This window comes from Entelurus aequoreus, linkage group LG07, assembly GCF_033978785.1.
Source record: "Entelurus aequoreus isolate RoL-2023_Sb linkage group LG07, RoL_Eaeq_v1.1, whole genome shotgun sequence".
Classification (NCBI taxonomy): Eukaryota; Metazoa; Chordata; class Actinopteri; order Syngnathiformes; family Syngnathidae; genus Entelurus; species Entelurus aequoreus.
The window spans coordinates 17,092,330-17,113,053 of NC_084737.1; the positions used below are offsets into that span (position 1 = coordinate 17,092,330).

At 36.5% G+C, this 20,724-nt stretch overlaps 1 protein-coding gene across 8 annotated transcripts in view; it reads right to left on the reverse strand.

The window, feature by feature from the left end:
- Positions 1-20,724, reverse strand: part of LOC133653453 (IQ motif and SEC7 domain-containing protein 1-like) — a 207,631-nt gene that overhangs the window by 175,675 nt on the left and 11,232 nt on the right. For 7 of the 8 annotated variants that reach the window (XR_009826722.1, XM_062052739.1, XM_062052737.1 and 4 more), the window contains exon 2: positions 2,448-2,477. The exons of the other annotated variant lie outside the window; for it this stretch is intronic. Coding sequence is in view for 6 of the 7 variants with exons in the window: in XM_062052739.1 (XP_061908723.1) it covers positions 2,448-2,477 (30 nt within the window). In the remaining variant the exon portion in view is untranslated. The remainder of the gene's footprint in view (positions 1-2,447; positions 2,478-20,724) is intronic. 8 annotated transcript variants of the gene reach the window in all.

The following is a 20,724-nucleotide window of genomic DNA, read 5'->3' on the forward strand; positions in this document are numbered from 1 at the left end:
ACCAAGTGTACCAGACCATGATTCAGTATTAGGAGTAGATGGACCAAGTGTACCAGACCATGATTCAGTATTACAAGTACATGGACCAAGTGTACCTGACCATGATTCAGCATTAGGAGTAGAAGGACCAAGTGTACCTGACCATGATTCCGTATTACAAGTAGATGGACCAAGTGTACCTGACCATGATTCAGTATTAGGAGTAGATGGACCAAGTGTACCAGACCATTATTCAGTATTTGGAGTAGATGGACCAAGTGTACCAGACCATGATTCAGTATTAGGAGTAGAAGGACCAAGTGTACCAGACCATGATTCAGTATTAGGAGTAGATGGACCAAGTGTACCAGACCATGATTCAGTATTTGGAGTAGATGGACCAAGTGTACCTGACCATGATTCAGTATTACAAGTAGATGGACCAAGTGTACCTGACCATGGTTCAGTATTACACGTAGATTGACCAAGTGTACCTGACCATGATTCAGTATTAGGAGTAGATGGACCAAGTGTACCTGACCATGGTTCAGTTTTAGGAGTAGATGGACCAAGTGTACCAGACCATGATTCAGTATTAGGAGTAGATGGACCAAGTGTACCAGACCATGATTCAGTATTAGGAGTAGATGGACCAAGTGTACCAGAATATGATTCAGTATTAGGAGTAGATGGACCAAGTGTACCAGACCATGATTCAGTATTAGGAGTAGATGGACCAAGTGTACCAGACCATGATTCAGTATTAGGAGTAGATGGACCAAGTGTACCAGACCATGATTCAGTATTAGGAGTAGATGGACCAAGTGTACCTGACCATGGTTCAGTTTTACAAGTAGATGGACCAAGTGTACCAGACCATGGTTCAGTATTACAAGTAGATGGACCAAGTGTACCTGACTATGATTCAGTATTAGGAGTAGATGGACCAAGTGTACCTGACCATGATTCAGTATTACAAGTAGATGGACCAAGTGTACCTGACTGTGATTCAGTATTACAAGTAGATGGACCAAGTGTACCAGACCATGATTCAGTATTAGGAGTAGATGGACCAAGTGTACCAGACCATGGTTCAGTATTACAAGTAGATGGAGCAAGTGTACCTGACCATGATTCAGTATTATGAGTAGATGGAACAAGTGTACCAGACCATGATTCAGTATTTGGAGTAGATGGACCAAGTGTACCAGACCATGATTCAGTATTAGGAGTAGAAGGACCAAGTGTACCAGACCATGATTCAGTATTAGGAGTAGATGGACCAAGTGTACCAGACCATGATTCAGTATTTGGAGTAGATGGACCAAGTGTACCTGACCATGGTTCAGTATTACAAGTAGATGGACCAAGTGTACCTGACCATGGTTCAGTATTACACGTAGATTGACCAAGAGTACCTGACCATGATTCAGTATTAGGAGTATATGGACCAAGTGTACCTGACCATGGTTCAGTTTTACAAGTAGATGGACCAAGTGTACCAGACCATGGTTCAGTATTACAAGTAGATGGACCAAGTGTACCTGACTATGATTCAGTATTAGGAGTAGATGGACCAAGTGTACCTGACTATGATTCAGTATTAGGAGTAGATGGACCAAGTGTACCTGACCATGATTCAGTATTACAAGTAGATGGACCAAGTGTACCTGACTATGATTCGGTATTACAAGTAGATGGACCAAGTGTACCTGACCATGGTTCAGTATTACAAGTAGATGGACCAAGTGTACCTGACTATGATTCAGTATTAGGAGTAGATGGACCAAGTGTACCTGACTATGATTCAGTATTAGGAGTAGATGGACCAAGTGTACCTGACCATGATTCAGTATTACAAGTAGATGGACCAAGTGTACCTGACTATGATTCGGTATTACAAGTAGATGGACCAAGTGTACCTGACCATGGTTCAGTATTACAAGTAGATAGATCAAGTGTACCTGACCATGATTCAGTATTAGGAGTAGATGGACCAAGTGTACCTGACCATGGTTCAGTATTACAAGTACATGGACCAAGTGTACCAGACCATGATTCAGTATTAGGAGTAGATGGACCAAGTGTACCAGACCATGATTCAGTATTAGGAGTAGATGGACCAAGTGTACCAGACCATGATTCAGTATTAAGAGTAGATGGACCAAGTGTACCAGACCATGATTCAGTATTAGGAGTAGATGGACCAAGTGTACCAGACCATGATTCAGTATTAGGAGTAGATGGACAAAGTGTACCTGACCATGGTTCAGTATTAGGAGTAGATGGACCAAGTGTACCAGACCATGATTCAGTATTAGGAGTAGATGGACAAAGTGTACCTGACCATGATTCAGTATTAGGAGTAGAAGGACCAAGTGTACCTGACCATGATTCAGTATTAGGAGTAGAAGGACAAAGTGTACCAGACCATGATTCAGTATTAGGAGTAAAAGGACAAAGTGTACCTGACCATCCTGGACGTGTCTCCTTCAGACCTGCAAGACCAACACAGCAGAGTGAGTGATATCACTCGATACTACCAACATGTATTGCAATACTTTTAGAAACAAAAACACCACAAAGAAATCAGTAATGGTTTCATTTGAACAAAACATTTTCTGATACATGAAACATAAGTTTTATAACACATCAAGAAGAAAGTATCCTTAAATAAAATAGTGAACATACTAGACAACTTGTCTTTTAGTAGGAAGTAAACAAACAAAGACTCCTAACATATTGTGTCATTTTATTTTGTCAACACTACTTCTTCATTTCCTGTTAATATCTGCTTACTTCCTCTTCTAACATGTTCTATCTACACTTCTGTTCAAATGTAATAATAATTTTTTCTTCTGTTGTTTGATACTTGACATCGGCTTTGGCTGATACTACACATTGTGGTATCAATCCGATACCAAGTAGTTCCAGGATCATACATTGGTCATAGTTAAAGTCCTCATGTGTCCAGGGAAATATTTCCTGACTTCATAAACAATAACAAAAGATTTAGTGATAATAAAAAATATCGACTACTATCAACTCCTGTACTTGGTATCGTGACAGTAGATATTTGTATAGTTCCATTTGTTTACATTAAGGAGCACTAGCTTGCTGTTAGCGGTTAGCTATTGTATCCTCCTACGGTGTGTAGTGAAGCATGTTTAGCTATTCCTCGTCCTCCAGTGATAATGGTACTTGTAAGAAACTGACTATTTGTCGCCATGGAGGCCAAAATTTGTAATTTAGAAGTAGCTAAAACACTGTGGAGGAATGTTAGCCACTAGTTAGCTATGTTTTAAACTTCAGTGTTAATGGCTTCTCTTTTAGCGCTAGCTTTTTAAACCAAAATACGTCCATTCTCTCTCTTTTGTCTCCACAAGATGGTTGGATGTAACGATTGTTGGATGTCATGATGGCTGGATGTCATGATGGTTGGGTGTCATGATGGTTAGATGTCATGATTGTTGGGTGTCATGATGGTTGTGTGTCATGATTGTTGGATGTCATGATTGCTGGATGTCATGATTGTTGGGTGGCATGATTGTTGGGTGGCATGATGGTTGTGTGTCATGATTGTTGGATGTCATGATTGTTGGATGTCATGATTGTTGGGTGTCATGATGGATGTGTGTCATGATTGTTAGATGTCATGATTGTTGGATGTCATGATTGTTGGGTGTCATGATGGATGGGTGGCATGATGGTTGTGTGTCATGATTGTTAGATGTCATGATTGTTGGATGTCATGATTGTTGGATGTCATGATTGTTGGGTGGCATGATGGTTGTGTGTCATGATTGTTAGATGTCATGATTGTTGGGTGTCATGATTGTTGGGTGTCATGATTGTTGGGTGTCATGATGGTTGGGTGGCATGATGGTTGGGTGGCATGATGGTTGGGTGGCATGATTGTTAGATGTCATGATTGTTGGGTGTCATGATTGTTGGGTGTCATGATGGATGGGTGGCATGGTGGTTGTGTCATGATTGTTGGATGTCATGATTGTTGGATGTCATGATTGTTGGATGTCATGATTGTTGGGTGGCATGATGGTTGTGTGTCATGATTGTTAGATGTCATGATTGTTGGATGTCATGATTGTTGGATGTCATGATTGTTGGGTGGCATGATGGTTGTGTGTCATGATTGTTAGATGTCATGATTGTTGGATGTCATGATTGTTGGATGTCATGATTGTTGGGTGGCATGATGGTTGTGTGTCATGATTGTTGGATGTCATGATTGTTGGATGTCATGATTGTTGGGTGTCATGATGGATGTGTGTCATGATTGTTAGATGTCATGATTGTTGGATGTCATGATTGTTGGGTGTCATGATGGATGGGTGGCATGATGGTTGTGTGTCATGATTGTTAGATGTCATGATTGTTGGATGTCATGATTGTTGGATGTCATGATTGTTGGGTGGCATGATGGTTGTGTGTCATGATTGTTAGATGTCATGATTGTTGGGTGTCATGATTGTTGGGTGTCATGATTGTTGGGTGTCATGATGGTTGGGTGGCATGATGGTTGGGTGGCATGATGGTTGGGTGGCATGATTGTTAGATGTCATGATTGTTGGGTGTCATGATTGTTGGGTGTCATGATGGATGGGTGGCATGGTGGTTGTGTCATGATTGTTGGATGTCATGATTGTTGGATGTCATGATTGTTGGATGTCATGATTGTTGGGTGGCATGATGGTTGTGTGTCATGATTGTTAGATGTCATGATTGTTGGATGTCATGATTGTTGGATGTCATGATTGTTGGGTGGCATGATGGTTGTGTGTCATGATTGTTAGATGTCATGATTGTTGGATGTCATGATTGTTGGATGTCATGATTGTTGGGTGGCATGATGGTTGTGTGTCATGATTGTTGGATGTCATGATTGTTGGATGTCATGATTGTTGGGTGTCATGATGGATGTGTGTCATGATTGTTAGATGTCATGATTGTTGGATGTCATGATTGTTGGGTGTCATGATGGATGGGTGGCATGATGGTTGTGTGTCATGATTGTTAGATGTCATGATTGTTGGATGTCATGATTGTTGGATGTCATGATTGTTGGGTGGCATGATGGTTGTGTGTCATGATTGTTAGATGTCATGATTGTTGGGTGTCATGATTGTTGGGTGTCATGATTGTTGGGTGTCATGATGGTTGGGTGGCATGATGGTTGGGTGGCATGATGGTTGGGTGGCATGATTGTTAGATGTCATGATTGTTGGGTGTCATGATTGTTGGGTGTCATGATGGATGGGTGGCATGGTGGTTGTGTCATGATTGTTGGATGTCATGATTGTTGGATGTCATGATTGTTGGATGTCATGATTGTTGGGTGGCATGATGGTTGTGTGTCATGATTGTTAGATGTCATGATTGTTGGATGTCATGATTGTTGGATGTCATGATTGTTGGGTGGCATGATGGTTGTGTGTCATGATTGTTAGATGTCATGATTGTTGGATGTCATGATTGTTGGATGTCATGATTGTTGGGTGGCATGATGGTTGTGTGTCATGATTGTTAGATGTCATGATTGTTGGATGTCATGATTGTTGGGTGTCATGATTGTTGGGTGTCATGATGGTTGGGTGGCATGATGGTTGGGTGGCATGATGGTTGTGTGTCATGATTGTTAGATGTCATGATTGTTGGATGTCATGATTGTTGGGTGTCATGATGGATGGGTGGCATGATGGTTGTGTCATGATTGTTAGATGTCATGATTGTTGGATGTCATGATTGTTGGGTGGCATGATGGTTGTGTGTCATGATTGTTAGATGTCATGATTGTTGGATGTCATGATTGTTGGGTGTCATGATTGTTGGGTGTCATGATGGTTGGGTGGCATGATGGTTGGGTGGCATGATGGTTGGGTGGCATGATGGTTGTGTGTCATGATTGTTAGATGTCATGATTGTTGGATGTCATGATGGTTTGATGTAACGATTGTTGGATGTCATGATGGTTGGGTGTCATGATGGTTAGATGTCATGATTGTTGGGTGTCATGATGGTTGTGTGTCATGATTGTTGGATGTCATGATTGCTGGATGTCATGATTGTTGGGTGGCATGATGGTTGTGTGTCATGATTGTTAGATGTCATGATTGTTGGATGTCATGATTGTTGGGTGTCATGATGGATGGGTGGCATGATGGTTGTGTGTCATGATGGTTGTGTGTCATGATTGTTAGATGTCATGATTGTTGGATGTCATGATTGTTGGATGTCATGATTGTTGGGTGGCATGATGGTTGTGTGTCATGATTGTTAGATGTCATGATTGTTGGATGTCATGAATGTTGGATGTCATGATTGTTGGATGTCATGATTGTTGGGTGGCATGATGGTTGTGTGTCATGATTGTTAGATGTCATGATTGTTAGATGTCATGATTGTTGGATGTCATGATTGTTGGGTGGCATGATGGTTGTGTGTCATGATTGTTAGATGTCATGATTGTTGGATGTCATGAATGTTGGATGTCATGATTGTTGGATGTCATGATTGTTGGGTGGCATGATGGTTGTGTGTCATGATTGTTAGATGTCATGATTGTTAGATGTCATGATTGTTGGATGTCATGATTGTTGGGTGTCATGATTGTTGGGTGTCATGATGGTTGGGTGGCATGATGGTTGTGTGTCATGATTGTTAGATGTCATGATTGTTGGATGTCATGATGGTTTGATGTAACGATTGTTGGATGTCATGATGGTTGGGTGTCATGATTGTTGGGTGTCATGATGGTTTGATGTAACGATTGTCGGATGTCACTATGGTTGGATGTCACGGTGGTTGATGGCATGATGGTTGGATGGCATGATGGTTGGATGGCATGATCGTTGGATGTCATGATTGTTGGATGTCATGATTGTTGGATTTAACGAATGTTGAGTGTCATGATGGTTGGATGCCATGATGGTTGATGGCATGATGGTTGGATGGCATGATAGCATGATAGCATTTGAACCAGCATAATCAGTGTTGCGGGATATATATGTTTTAGAAGGGACCGAACTGTGGGAAGGGGAGGGGGTGTACTGCTATAGAAGCATTTAAGTCTCATCTTAAAACTCATTTGTATACTCTAGCCTTTAAATAGACTCCCTTTTTAGACCAGTTGATCTGCCGTTTCTTTTCTTTTCTTTTCTACTCTGCTCCGGGGTGGACCGCTAGCCTGTCCATCAGATGGGGACATCTCTACGCTGCTGACCCGTCTCCACTCGGGATGGTTCCCGCTGGCCCCACCATGGACTGGACTTTCGCTGATGTGTTGGACTTTCACAATATTATGTCAGACCCACTCGACACCGAGGATGTCGTTGTGGCTTGTACAGCCCTTTGAGACACTTGTGATTTAGGGCTATATAAATAAACATTGATTGATTGATTGATTGATGTTGTAATCAGCTAATGTCTACTATCGGACGCATTATTGATACATTTATTAGAAAGCGAAAAAAATCCCACAGAAAATTTTAATTACCATGGATTAATGATGATATCCGGAAATTAATGAAAAAGAGAGATTATGCCTTAAATTTTTTCGTAGTGACACTGATTGGAAAATATTTAAATGCTTGCGTAATCAAGTAGTTAAACAGCTCAGAATGTCCCAATCAAACTACTACATCCACATGCTATTAGAGGCCAAAGGAAATGGCAAAATGATCTGGAAACTACTACACAGCCTATTAAACCCAGAGGGTAACACCACCCAAACCCAATATAAACTTAAAGTAGGAGACAAAATCATTACTGATTGTACACAAGTCTCAAATGAGTTCAATAAATTCTTTATAGAATCTGTCAAAAACCTTTCCTCGGGTTTCTCTTGTAGGACTAATGATGATCAAACAACAGACATACTTAATGAACAAGACAGCTCATTTCAGCTCAAGGAGGTTAGTCAGACAACTGTCCTAAATGTCATACATGACCTAAACACCACATACTCAAAGGATATTTATAACCTAGACACAGCTTTTCTTAAAAAATATAGCGGCATCCTTATACAGCCTCTTACCCATCTTATTAATATTTCCATTAAAACTGGGCAATTCCCAGATGGATGGAAAACTGCACAGGTAATACCACTTTTAAAATCTGGTGATGCTGGAATGACATCTAACTATAGACCTATCAGCCTTCTTCCAGTTTTATCTAAAGTCCTGGAGAAGATTGTTTCGGAACAACTAATGCACCACCTTGAGACAAATCACTATTTGACTCCCCTACAATTCGGATTCAGACGTAACCATTCTACAGAATCTGCCACTTGTTTTTTAACTGAAAGGATCAAACATTCTCTTGACAAAGGACAGGTGGTTGGTGCCGTATTTCTAGACTTAAAAAAAGCATTTGATACAGTCAATCATGACATTTTAATTTCAAAACTAACTAAATTCAATTTATCTAAACAGTCATTGTCCTGGTTTGAGTCATATCTAAAGGGCCGTGAACAATGTGTCACCATTAATAATGTGAGATCTTCCTTCCGCAAAATAGAAACAGGGATACCTCAGGGTAGTGTCTTGGGACCTATACTATTCAGTCTATACATCAATGACCTACCAGATGTATGCACAGATATAGATTTACAGATGTATGCGGATGACACAGTGGTATATACATCAGGTAAGACCTGTACTCTAGTTGCTGAGAAGTTAAATGCTCAATTAGACAAAATAGCATCTTGGCTGGAGTCATCCTGTTTAACCCTAAACACTAAAAAGACTAACTCTGTCTGCTTCTCCATAAAAAAGCTACCTCAAACAAACCTGAATATAAAAATTAATGAGGAGGTCATTGAACAAGTACCTGAAGTCAAATATTTGGGCATAATCATAGACTATCAGCTGAATTTTAAAAGTCACATTAAGAAAATGTGTAAAACCCTGAAGGCAAACCTAGGCTGTTTTAAGATTATAAGACACTGCTTAACTCTTAGCTGTGCTTTTAATTTTATGAATGCAATGATTCTGTCACACATATCTTATGGCTTAACCACATGGTCCCAGGCACACCAGTCATCAATCAAGACCATTGAGTGTCTTTATAACCGCACCTTGAAAGTTCTAGACAAGAAGAGTATACGATATCATCATTGCCAAATTTTAACCAAATACAATATTTTAAGTTTTACCAATTTTATTTTGTTACACACAGTCAAACTGTTTTTAAATGCTTGTATAACTCTGCTCTCCAATTGCTCTGCAAGGCGATTACAAAACTGCAAAGTGGTACCAGATCTACCACCCGAGCAGTGTCAAAAGGCAACTGTTGTGTTCCATTCCGTAGAACATCTTTTGCCCAGACTGCCTTTTCAATAAAAGGACCACAACTATGGAACTCTTTACCGGACACTTTGAAAAGTATACCTGCACTTGTCACTTTCAAAAAACAAACACAATTATGGCTAGTTGAGCAACAATCGTGTTCCCATGTTTAGTTTTTACTCATTTTTACTAATTGGTTTTTATCTAGTCTGCACTTTGTCTGTGTTATTATTATTATTATTGGCTTTTATCTAGTTTGCACTTTGTCTGTGTTATTACTATTATCATTATTATCAACTCATTCTATTTTTTATTTTCCTATTTTAATGATGTTGGATCTGTGTTGTTGTTGTTGTTGTTGGGGACAAGTGTTGTAAATTTGCTTTGGCTACAAACACTGTGATGCATACATCGGATAACTGTTTCAGATGTCTATGTTTTTGTATCTGTCCCTATTTCAAATAAACCTCTATAATAATAATGATGGTTAGGTGTCATGATCGTTGGATGTCATGATGGTTTGATGTCATGATTGTTGGATGTAACGGTTGTTGGATTTAACAAATGTTGAGTGTCATGATGGTTGGATGCCATGATGGTTGGGTGTCATGATAGTTGGATGTCATGATGGTTTGATGTAACGATTGTTGGATGTCACGATTGTTGGATGTCATGATGGTTGGATGTCATGATGGTTGGATATCATGATTGTTGGATGTCATGATGGTTGGATGGCATGATGGTTGGGTGTCATGATTGTTGGATGTAACGGTAGTTGGATTTAACGAATATTGGATGCCATGATGGTTGGGTGCCATGATTGTTGGATGTCATGATTGTTGAATGTCATGATGGTTGGATGTCATGATGGTTGGGTGTCATGATGGTTGGGTGTCAAGATGGTTGGGTGTCAAGATGATTGGATGGCATGATGGTTGGGTGTCATGATTGTTGGATGTAACGGTAGTTGGATTTAACGAATATTGGGTGCCATGATGGTTGGGTGCCATGATGGTTGGATGTCATGATGGTTTGATGTAACGATTGTTGGATGTCATGATTGTTGAATGTCATGATGGTTGGATGTCATTATAGTTGGATGTCAAGATGGTTGGGTGTCAAGATGGTTGGGTGTCAAGATGGTTGGGTGTCCTGATGGTTTGATGTAACGATTCTTGAAAGTCATGATAGTTGGGTGTCAAGATGGTTGGGTGTCAAGATGGTTGGATGCCATGATTGTTGGATGCCATGATGGTTGGATGTCACGATGGTGGGGTGTCACGATGGTTGGGTGTCATGATGGTCGGGTGTCATGATGGTTGAATGTCACAATGGTTTGATGTAACAGATGTTGGATGTCACGATGGTTTGAAGTAACAGATGTTGGATGTCATGATTGTTGGATGTCATGATGGTTGGGTGTCAAGATGGTTGGATGGCATGATGGTTGGATGTCATGATGGTTTGATGTAACGATTGTTGGATGTAACGATTGTTGGATGTCATGATGGTTTGATGTAACGATTGTTGGATGTAACGATTGTTGGATGTAACGATTGTTGGATGTCATGATGGTTGGATGTCATTATAGTTGGATGTCATGATGGTTGGGTGTCATGATTGTTGGGTGTCATGATTGTTGGGTGTCAAGGTGGTTTGATGTAACAATTGTTGGATGTCATGATGGTTGGGTGTCAAGATGGTTGGATGCCATGATGGTTGGGTGTCATGATGGTTGGATGTCATGATGGTTTTATGTAACGATTGTTGGATGTCATTATAGTTGGATGTCATGATGGTTTGATGCAACAGATGTTGGATGTCTTGATGGTTGGGTGTCATGATTGTTGGGTGTCATGATGGTTTTATGTCATGTTGTTTCAAATGTTGACTTGTACGTGCTCTGTGTGTGTGTGTGTTGACTCCCATCAGCTACTGCATGTGACCAGGCACACCATCATGTCCAGGAGAAAAGAGTACTGGTATTTAAAGTAGTATTAATACTTCATTAGTACTTTCAGTAGGTGTACACAAGCCTAGTGTTAGCAGGCATGTTGACACTGAAAGTGGACTCGGAGGAACAAGACGGTCTGCAGAAGATCAGGTGCATGTTTTACAGGTGTGTGTGTGTGTGTGTGTGTGTGTGTGTGTGTGTGTGTGTGTGTGTGTGTGTGTGTGTGTGTGTGTGTGTGTGTGTGTGTGTGTGTGTGTGTGTGTGTGTGTGTGTGTGTGCTAGACAAATGTTGACGACTCCACCACTGAAGCAAAACATCCACAACTAAATGTTTTCTATTTCTATCAAAAAGACAATTCTTGTAAAACTTTTTATTGCATCCGATGCAGAGAATGAGTGCAGACTCATTGACTTGTTTGTTTGCTCAACAAGCTTTTTATACCTTCATGAAGAAGTCACTGTCCATTTCTAACATCAACCTAATCAATCATTAATGAATATGATCTTATTAATCATGAAGAAGTTATTGTCCATTTCTAAAATCAACCTAATCAATCATTAATGAATATGATCTTATTAATCATGAATAAGTCACTGTCCATTTGTAACATCAACCTAATCAATCATTAATGAATATTATCTTATTCATCATGAAGAAGTCATTGTCCATTTCTAACATCAACCTAATAAAGTATTAATGAATATGATCTTATTAATCATGAAGAAGTTATTGTCCATTTCTAACATCAACCTAATCAATCATTAATGAATATGATCTTATTAATCATGAAGAAGTTATTGTCCATTTCTACCGTCAACCTAATCAATCATTAATGAATATGATCTTATTAATCATGAAGAAGTTATTGTCCATTTCTAACATCAACCTAATAAAGTATTAATGAATATGATCTTATTAATCATGAAGAAGTAATAGTCCATTTCTAACATCAACCTAATCAATCATTAATGAATATGATCTTATTAATCATGAAGAAGTTATTGTCCATTTCTACCGTCAACCTAATCAATCATTAATGAATATGATGTGTTCAGTCAAACAATAATACACCTTTTTTACGTCTTCCTGTTCCTCATCTTTGATAGATTTACATCCACAATTATGAAATATGAATATTACTAACAAATATGAAACATGAACATTAATAACACATATGAAACATTAATATTAATAACAACTGCGATGAGGTGGCGACTTGTCCAGGGTGTACCCCGCCTTCCGCTTGAATGCAGCCGGGATAGACTCCGGCACCCGCCGTGACCCCGAAAGGGACAAGCGGTAGAAAATGGATGGATGGATATTAATAACAAATATGAAATATGAATATTCCTAACAAATATGAAACATGACTATTAATAACAAATATGAAATAATAATATTACTAACATGTGAAATATGAATATCACTAACAAATATAAAATATTAATATTCCTAACACATGAAACATGACTATTAATAACAAATATGGAATATTAATATTACCAACACATGTGAAATATGAATATTACTAACAAATATAAAATTGTAATATTCCTAACAAATACAAAACGTAAATAATACTAACAAGCATTAATATTCCTAACTAATATGAAACATGAATATTAATAACAAATATGAAGCATGAATATTCCTAACAAACATGAAACATGAATATTAATAACAAATATGAAATATGAATATTCCTAACAAATACAAAACGTAAATAATACTAACAAATATGAAATATTAATATTAATATTCCTAAGAAATATGAAACATGAATATTAATAACACATATTAGATATGAGTATTAATAACAAATATGAAATATGAATATGCATATTAAATATGGAATATGGATATCCCTAACTGATATGAAACATGAACATTACTAACAAATATGAACCATTAATATTCTAACAAATATGAAACATTAATATTAATAACAAATATGACATGAATATTCCTAACAAATATGAAACATTAATACTAATAACAACTATTAAATATAAATATTCTTAACAAATATGAAAACATGGATATTACTGACAAATATGAAATATGAATATGAATATTCCTAACAAATATAAAACATGAATATTAATAATACATATGAATATGAATAACTATGATATATGAATATGAATATTTCTAAGAAATATGAAACATGAATATTAATAACAACTGCCCCCGCAACCTCGAACGGACAAACGGTAGAAAATGGATGGATGGATATACTACAAATATGAAACATGACTATTAAAAACAACATATGAAATATGAATATTACTAACAAACATGAAACCTAATTATTAATAACAAATATGAAATATGAATATTCCTAACAAATATGAAGCATGACTATTAACAAATATGAAATATTAATATTACATTACATTGATATTAATAACAAATATTAATATTAATAACACATATGAAATATGAATATTAATAAAAAATATGAATATTAATATGGTATATGAATATTAATAGTTCTAAGAAATATGGAACATGAACGTTTCAAAGAAATATGAATATTACTAACAAATATACAACAATATTAATGACAAATATGAAACATGACTACTAACAAATATTATATATATGAATAACAATAACAAAAATAAAACATGAATATTCTAACAAATATGAAATATTAATAACAAATATGAAACATGAATATTCCTAACAAATAAAAACCATGAATATTCCTAAAAATATGAAAAATAAATATTACTAACAAATATGAAATATTAATATTAATAAATATGAAACTTGAATATGTCTATGAAATATTATTAAATATGGATTATGAATATCCCTAACACATATGAAATATGAATATTACTAAAAAATATGAAACATGAATATTCATAACAAATATGAAACATTAATATTCATAACAAATGACATGAATATCCCTAACAAATATGAAACACTAATATTAATAACAAATGTGAGTATAAATATTCCTAACAAATATGACATGAATATTAATAACACATATTAATATTAATAACTCTGGTAAATGAATATTAATATTTCTAAGAAATATGAAACATGATTAATGACAAATATGAAACATGAATATTCTAACAAAAATGAAATATGAATATTAATAACAAATATGAAGCATGAATATTCCTAACAAATATGAAACATGAATATTAATAACAAATATGGATATTAATACATATGGTATATGAATATTAATATTTCAAAGAAATATGAATATTACTAACAAATATAAAACAATATTAATGACACATATGAAACATGACTACTAACAAATATTAAATATGAATAATAACAAAAATACAACATGAATATTCTAACAAATATGAAATATTAATATTAACAACAAATATGAAACATGAATATTCCTAACAAATAAAAACCATGAATAATACTAACATAAATGAAAAATTAATATTATTAACAAATATGAAATATTAATAAATATGAAACTTGAATATGTCTATAAAATATTTTTAAATATGGATTATGAATATCCCTAACACATATGAAATATGATTATTACTAACAAATATGAAACATGAATATTCATAACAAATATGAAACACGAATATTCATAACAAATGACATGAATATCCCTAACAAATACGAAACATTAATATTAATAACACATATGAGTATGAATATTCCTAACAAATATGACATGAATATTAATAACAAATATTAATATTAATAACTATGGTATATGAATATTCATATTTCTAAGAAATATGAAACATGGTTAATGAAAAATATGAAACATGAATATTCTAACAAATATGAAATATGAATATTAATAAAAATATGAAACATGAATATTCCTAACAAATATGAAACATGAATTTTAATAACAAATATGAAACATGAATATTCCTAACAAATAAAAAAACATGAATATTCCTAACAAATATGAAAAATTAATATTACTAACAAATATGAAATATTAATATGAATAAATATGAAACTTGAATATTTCTAACAAATATAAAACATGAATATTAACAACAAATATGAAACATGAATATGAATAACAAATATGAAACATGAATATTCCTAACAAATAAAAAACATGAATATTTCTAACAAATTTGAAACATGAATATTACTAACAAGTATGAAATATTAATATTAATGCATATGAAACTTGAATATTTCTAACAAATATAAAACATGAATATTGATAACAAATATGAATCATGGATATTAACAAATATGAAACATGAATCTTAATAACCCAGGCAGGTTATTGTAACAACACAAGTGGCTGTAATGTTGGCGTAAAAATAAGTGAACAACACAAATGAACTGTGACTATTATTAATAAATCATTGTCTGGTCTTTTGAAAAAGGAAAACAATAACGACATGCTCATGCGGTATGGCCAATTACTGTAAGGATTGCATAACAGCTACACAGTCCTGTGGGAAATCATGACAACTTCTTCTAGACTAAACAACTATTGGAAAAAAACACAATCATCATCCAGCTGATCCATCCATCAATCAATTCATCAATAAATCAATTCATCAATCAATCCAAAGCAATACATTAATGAATCCATGAATTAATCCATCCACCAATCACGTGCAGCAGTGACTGAAGACATCACACGGCAAGAACAGGAAGGCAATGATTATTTCAGGATGTAGAAACACAGACAATGTGTGCAAACATCTTCTTCTCCTTTACCATGGCAACAGCTGCCACGTTTCCTAGGCGTCAGTGGCCTTCATCAACATGAAACATGGACACTATTAGCAGAACAAGAACATGGAACATGGACACTATTAGCAAAACAACATGAAACATGGACTCTATTAGCAGAACAACATGAAGCATGGACACTATTAGCAGAAAAACAACATGAAAAACAACATTGTTAGCGGAACAACTTGAAACATGGACACTAATAGCAGAACAACATGAAACATGGACACTATTGGCAGAAAAACAACATGAAAAATAACATTGTTAGCGGAACAACTTGAAACATGGACACTGTTGGCAGAACAACATGAAATGTGGACACTATGAGCAGAACAACATGAAACATGGACACTAATAGCAGAACAACATGAAACATGGACACTATTAGCAGAAAAACAACATGAAAAATAACATTGTTAGCGGAACAACTTGAAACATGGACACTGTTGGCAGAACAACATGAAACCTGGACACTATTAGCAGAACAAGAACATGGAACATGGACACTATTAGCAGAACAACATGAACATGGACACGATTAGCAGAATAACAACATGGAAAATAACATTGTCAGCAAAACAACATGAAACATGGACACTGTTGGCAGAACAACATGACACATGGACTCTATTAGCAGAACAACATAAAATGAACACTATTAGCAGAACAACATGAAACATTGACATTAGCAGAATAACAACATGGAAAATAACATTGTCAGCAGATCAACATGAAACATGGACACTGTTGGCAGAACAACATGAAACATGGACACTATTAGCAGAACAACATGAAACATGAACACTATTAGCAGAACAGCATGAAACATGGGCACTATTAGCAGAAGAACATGAAACATGAACACCATTAGCAGAACAACATGAAACATGGACACTATTAGCAGAATAACAACTTGAAAAATAACAATGTCAGCAGAGCACCATGAAACAGGGACACTTTTGGCAGAACAACATGACACATGGACGCTATTAGCAGAACAACATGAAACATGAACACTATTAGCACAACAACATGAAACAGACACTATTAGCAGGATAACAACTTGAAAAATAACAATGTCGGCAGAACAACATGAAACATAGACACTATTAGCAGAATAACAACTTGAAAAATAACAATGTTGGCAGAATAACATGAAACATGGACACCATTAGCAGAACAACATGAAACATGGACACTATTAGCAGAATACCAACAGAACAACATGAAACATGGACACTATTAGCAGAACAACATGAGACATGGACACTGTTGGCAGAACAACATGAAACATGGACACTGTTGGCAGAATAACATGAAACATGGACACTATTAGCAGAACAACATGAGACATGGACACTATTAGCAGAATAACATGAGACATGGACACTATTAGCAGAACAACATGAAACATGACACTATTAGCAGAACAACATGAAACATGGACACCGTTAGTGGAACAACATGAAACATGGACACTGTTAGCAGGACAACATGAAACATGGACACTGTTAGCGGAACAACATGAAACATGGACACTTTGAGCTGAACAAGATGAAACATGGACACTATTAGCAGAATACCAAGAGAACAACATGAAACATGGACACTATTAGCAGAACAACATGAGACATGGACACTGTTGGCAGAACAACATCAAACATGGACACTGTTGGCAGAATAACCTGAAACATGGACACTATTAGCAGAACAACATGAAACATGGACACTGTTGGCAGAATAACATGAAACATGGACACTATTAGCAGAACAACATGAGACATGGACACTATTAGCAGAACAACATGAAACATGGACACTGTTAGTGGAACAACATGAAACATGGACAGTGTGAGCAGAACAACATGAAACATGGACACTGTTAGCGGAACAACATGAAACATGGACACTGTGAGCTGAACAAGATGAAACATGGACACTGTTGGCAGAGCAACATTAAACATGAACACTATTAGCAGACCAACATGAAACATGGACACTATTAGAAGAACAACAACATGAGACATGGACACTGTTAGCAGAACAACATGAGACATGGACACTGTTGGCAGAACAACATGAAACATGGACACTGTTGGCAGAATAACATGAAACATGGACACTATTAGCAGAACAACATGAAACATGACAGTATTAGCGGAACAACATGAAACATGGACACTGTTGGCAGAACAACAACATGAAACAAGGACACTATTAGCAGAATACCAACTTGAAACATAACACTGTCAGCAGAACAACATGAAAAAATGGACACTATTATCAGAACAACATGAAACATGGGCTCTATTAGCAGAACAACATGAAACATGGACACTGTTGGCATAACAACATGAAACATTGACACTATTAGCAGAACAACAACATGAAACATGGCGGAACAACATGAAACATGGACAGTTGGACACTATTAGCAGAACAACATGAAACATAATTCTTCATCATATCCTGATGATGACATCATTATTCATCATATCCTGATGATGAAATCACAATTGATCATATCCTGATGATGACATCATTCTTCATCATATCCTGATGATGACATCATTCTTCATCAGATCCTGACCATGACATCATTCTTCATCAGATCCTGATGATGACATCATTTTTCGTCAGATCCTGATGATGACATCATTCTTCGTCATAACCTGATAATGACATCATTCTTCATCATATCCTGATGATGACATCATTCTTCATCATATCCTGATGATGACATCATTAGTCATCATATCCTGATGATGACATCATTATTCATCAGATCCTGATGATGACATCATTCTTCGTCATATCCTGATGATGACATCATTCTTCCTCATATGCTGATGATGACATCATTCTTCATCATATGCTGATGATGACATAACCTAATGAGCGGACAGTGGAGCAGGATCAATACCAGCAATGAGGTTCATCGACCCACGAGCAAGGCAGAGGCCAAATTCAATGAGTGCAGCCATCGACTGCTGCGACCCACAATGCATCACGCCAAAGTATAAAGGCAGATGAAACATAACTTGCAGAATGATGTTTGTCGTCATGGTAACGCTCCACTCCGTCTCACACTTCACATGGAAGTTGTCCACTTAAAATACTTATTTCATATTTGCGTGACGTCCGATCAATAAACGGGACACAATTTGCAAAATGGACTTTTCTGTAAACGATCAGATCGTCAAAAAAGTGCTCCAAAGTTCAGTCAACATTGTCGTAGCGGAGACAAAACTCATTTGGGCAAGCGTCACATCCAAGATGGACATATTTGACGAACTCCTCTCCTCTGAACACTAACAGCTGCTGCTGAGGCGCTCTTAAAGGGGAAGTGCACCTCCTTTTTGAACGTTTGTCTCTCATTCACCATCCTTGTGTAAGACAAGAACACATGTGTTTTCATGCATTCTAAATCATAAATAAACACTAGCGAAAGTCAGCTAACAATGAATGTAGTAGGAGTTGATATATATTCCACCGAAGACATGCAAAAACCTCCATCAAGGTTTTATATACAGTCGTGGTCAAAAGTTTATATACACTTGTAAAGAACATAATGTCATGTCTGTCTTGAGTTTCCGATGATTTCTACGACTCTTATTTTTTTGTGATACAGTGATTGGAGCACATACAGTATTTGTTGGTCACAAAAAACATTCATGAAGTTTGGTTCTTTTATGAATTTATTATGGGTCTACTGAAAATGTGACCAAATCTGCTCTCCGTAAAGCACCAGTTCCATTGGCGGCAAAACAGGCCCAGAGCATAATACTACCACCACCATGCTTGACGGTAGGGATGGTGTTCCTGGGATTAAAGGCCTCATCTTTTCTCCTCTTTGTGCCAAACAGCTCAATTTTTGTTTCATCTGACATCACATGGACAAAGATAAAATCTTCTGGAGGAAAGTTTTGTGGTCAGATGAAACAAAAAATTAGCTGTTTGGCCACAATAACCAGCAATATGTTTGGAGGAGAAAAGGTGAGGCCTTTAATCGCAGGAACACCATGCCTCCCGTCAAGCATGGTGGTGGTAGTATTTTGCTCTGGGCCTGTTTTGCTGCCAATGGAAGTGGTGCCTTACAGAGAGTAAATGGGACAATGAAAAATGAGGATTACCTCCAAATTCTTCAGGACAACCTAAAATCATCAGCCCGGAGGTTGGGTCTTGGGCGCAGTTGGGTGTTCCAACAGGACAATGACCCCAAACACACGTCAAAAGTGGTAAAGGAATGGCTAAATCAGGCTAGAATTAAGGTTTTAGAATGGCTTTCCCAAAGTCCTGACTTAAACGTGTAGACAATGCTGAAGAAACAAGTCCATGTCAGAAAACCAACAGATTTAGCTGAACTGCACCAATTTTGTCAAGAAGAGTGGTCAAAAATTCAAGCAGAAGCTTGTGGATGGCTACCAAAAGCGGCTTATTGCAGTGAAACTTGCCAAGGGACATGTAAGCAAATATTAACATTGCTGTATGTATACTTTTGACCCAGCAGATTTGCTCACATTTTCAGTAGACCCATAATACATTCATAAAAGAACCAAACTTCATGAATGTTTTTGTGACAAACAAGTATGTGCTCCAATCACAAAAAAAATATAAAAGTTGTAGAAATGATTGGAAACTCTAGACAGCCATGACAAGTAATAAATGATAAATGATAAATGGGTTAACAAGTGTATGTAAACTTTTGACCACTGCTGTACACACCATAAGTATATATGCAGCATCTAGTAACATTCATAATA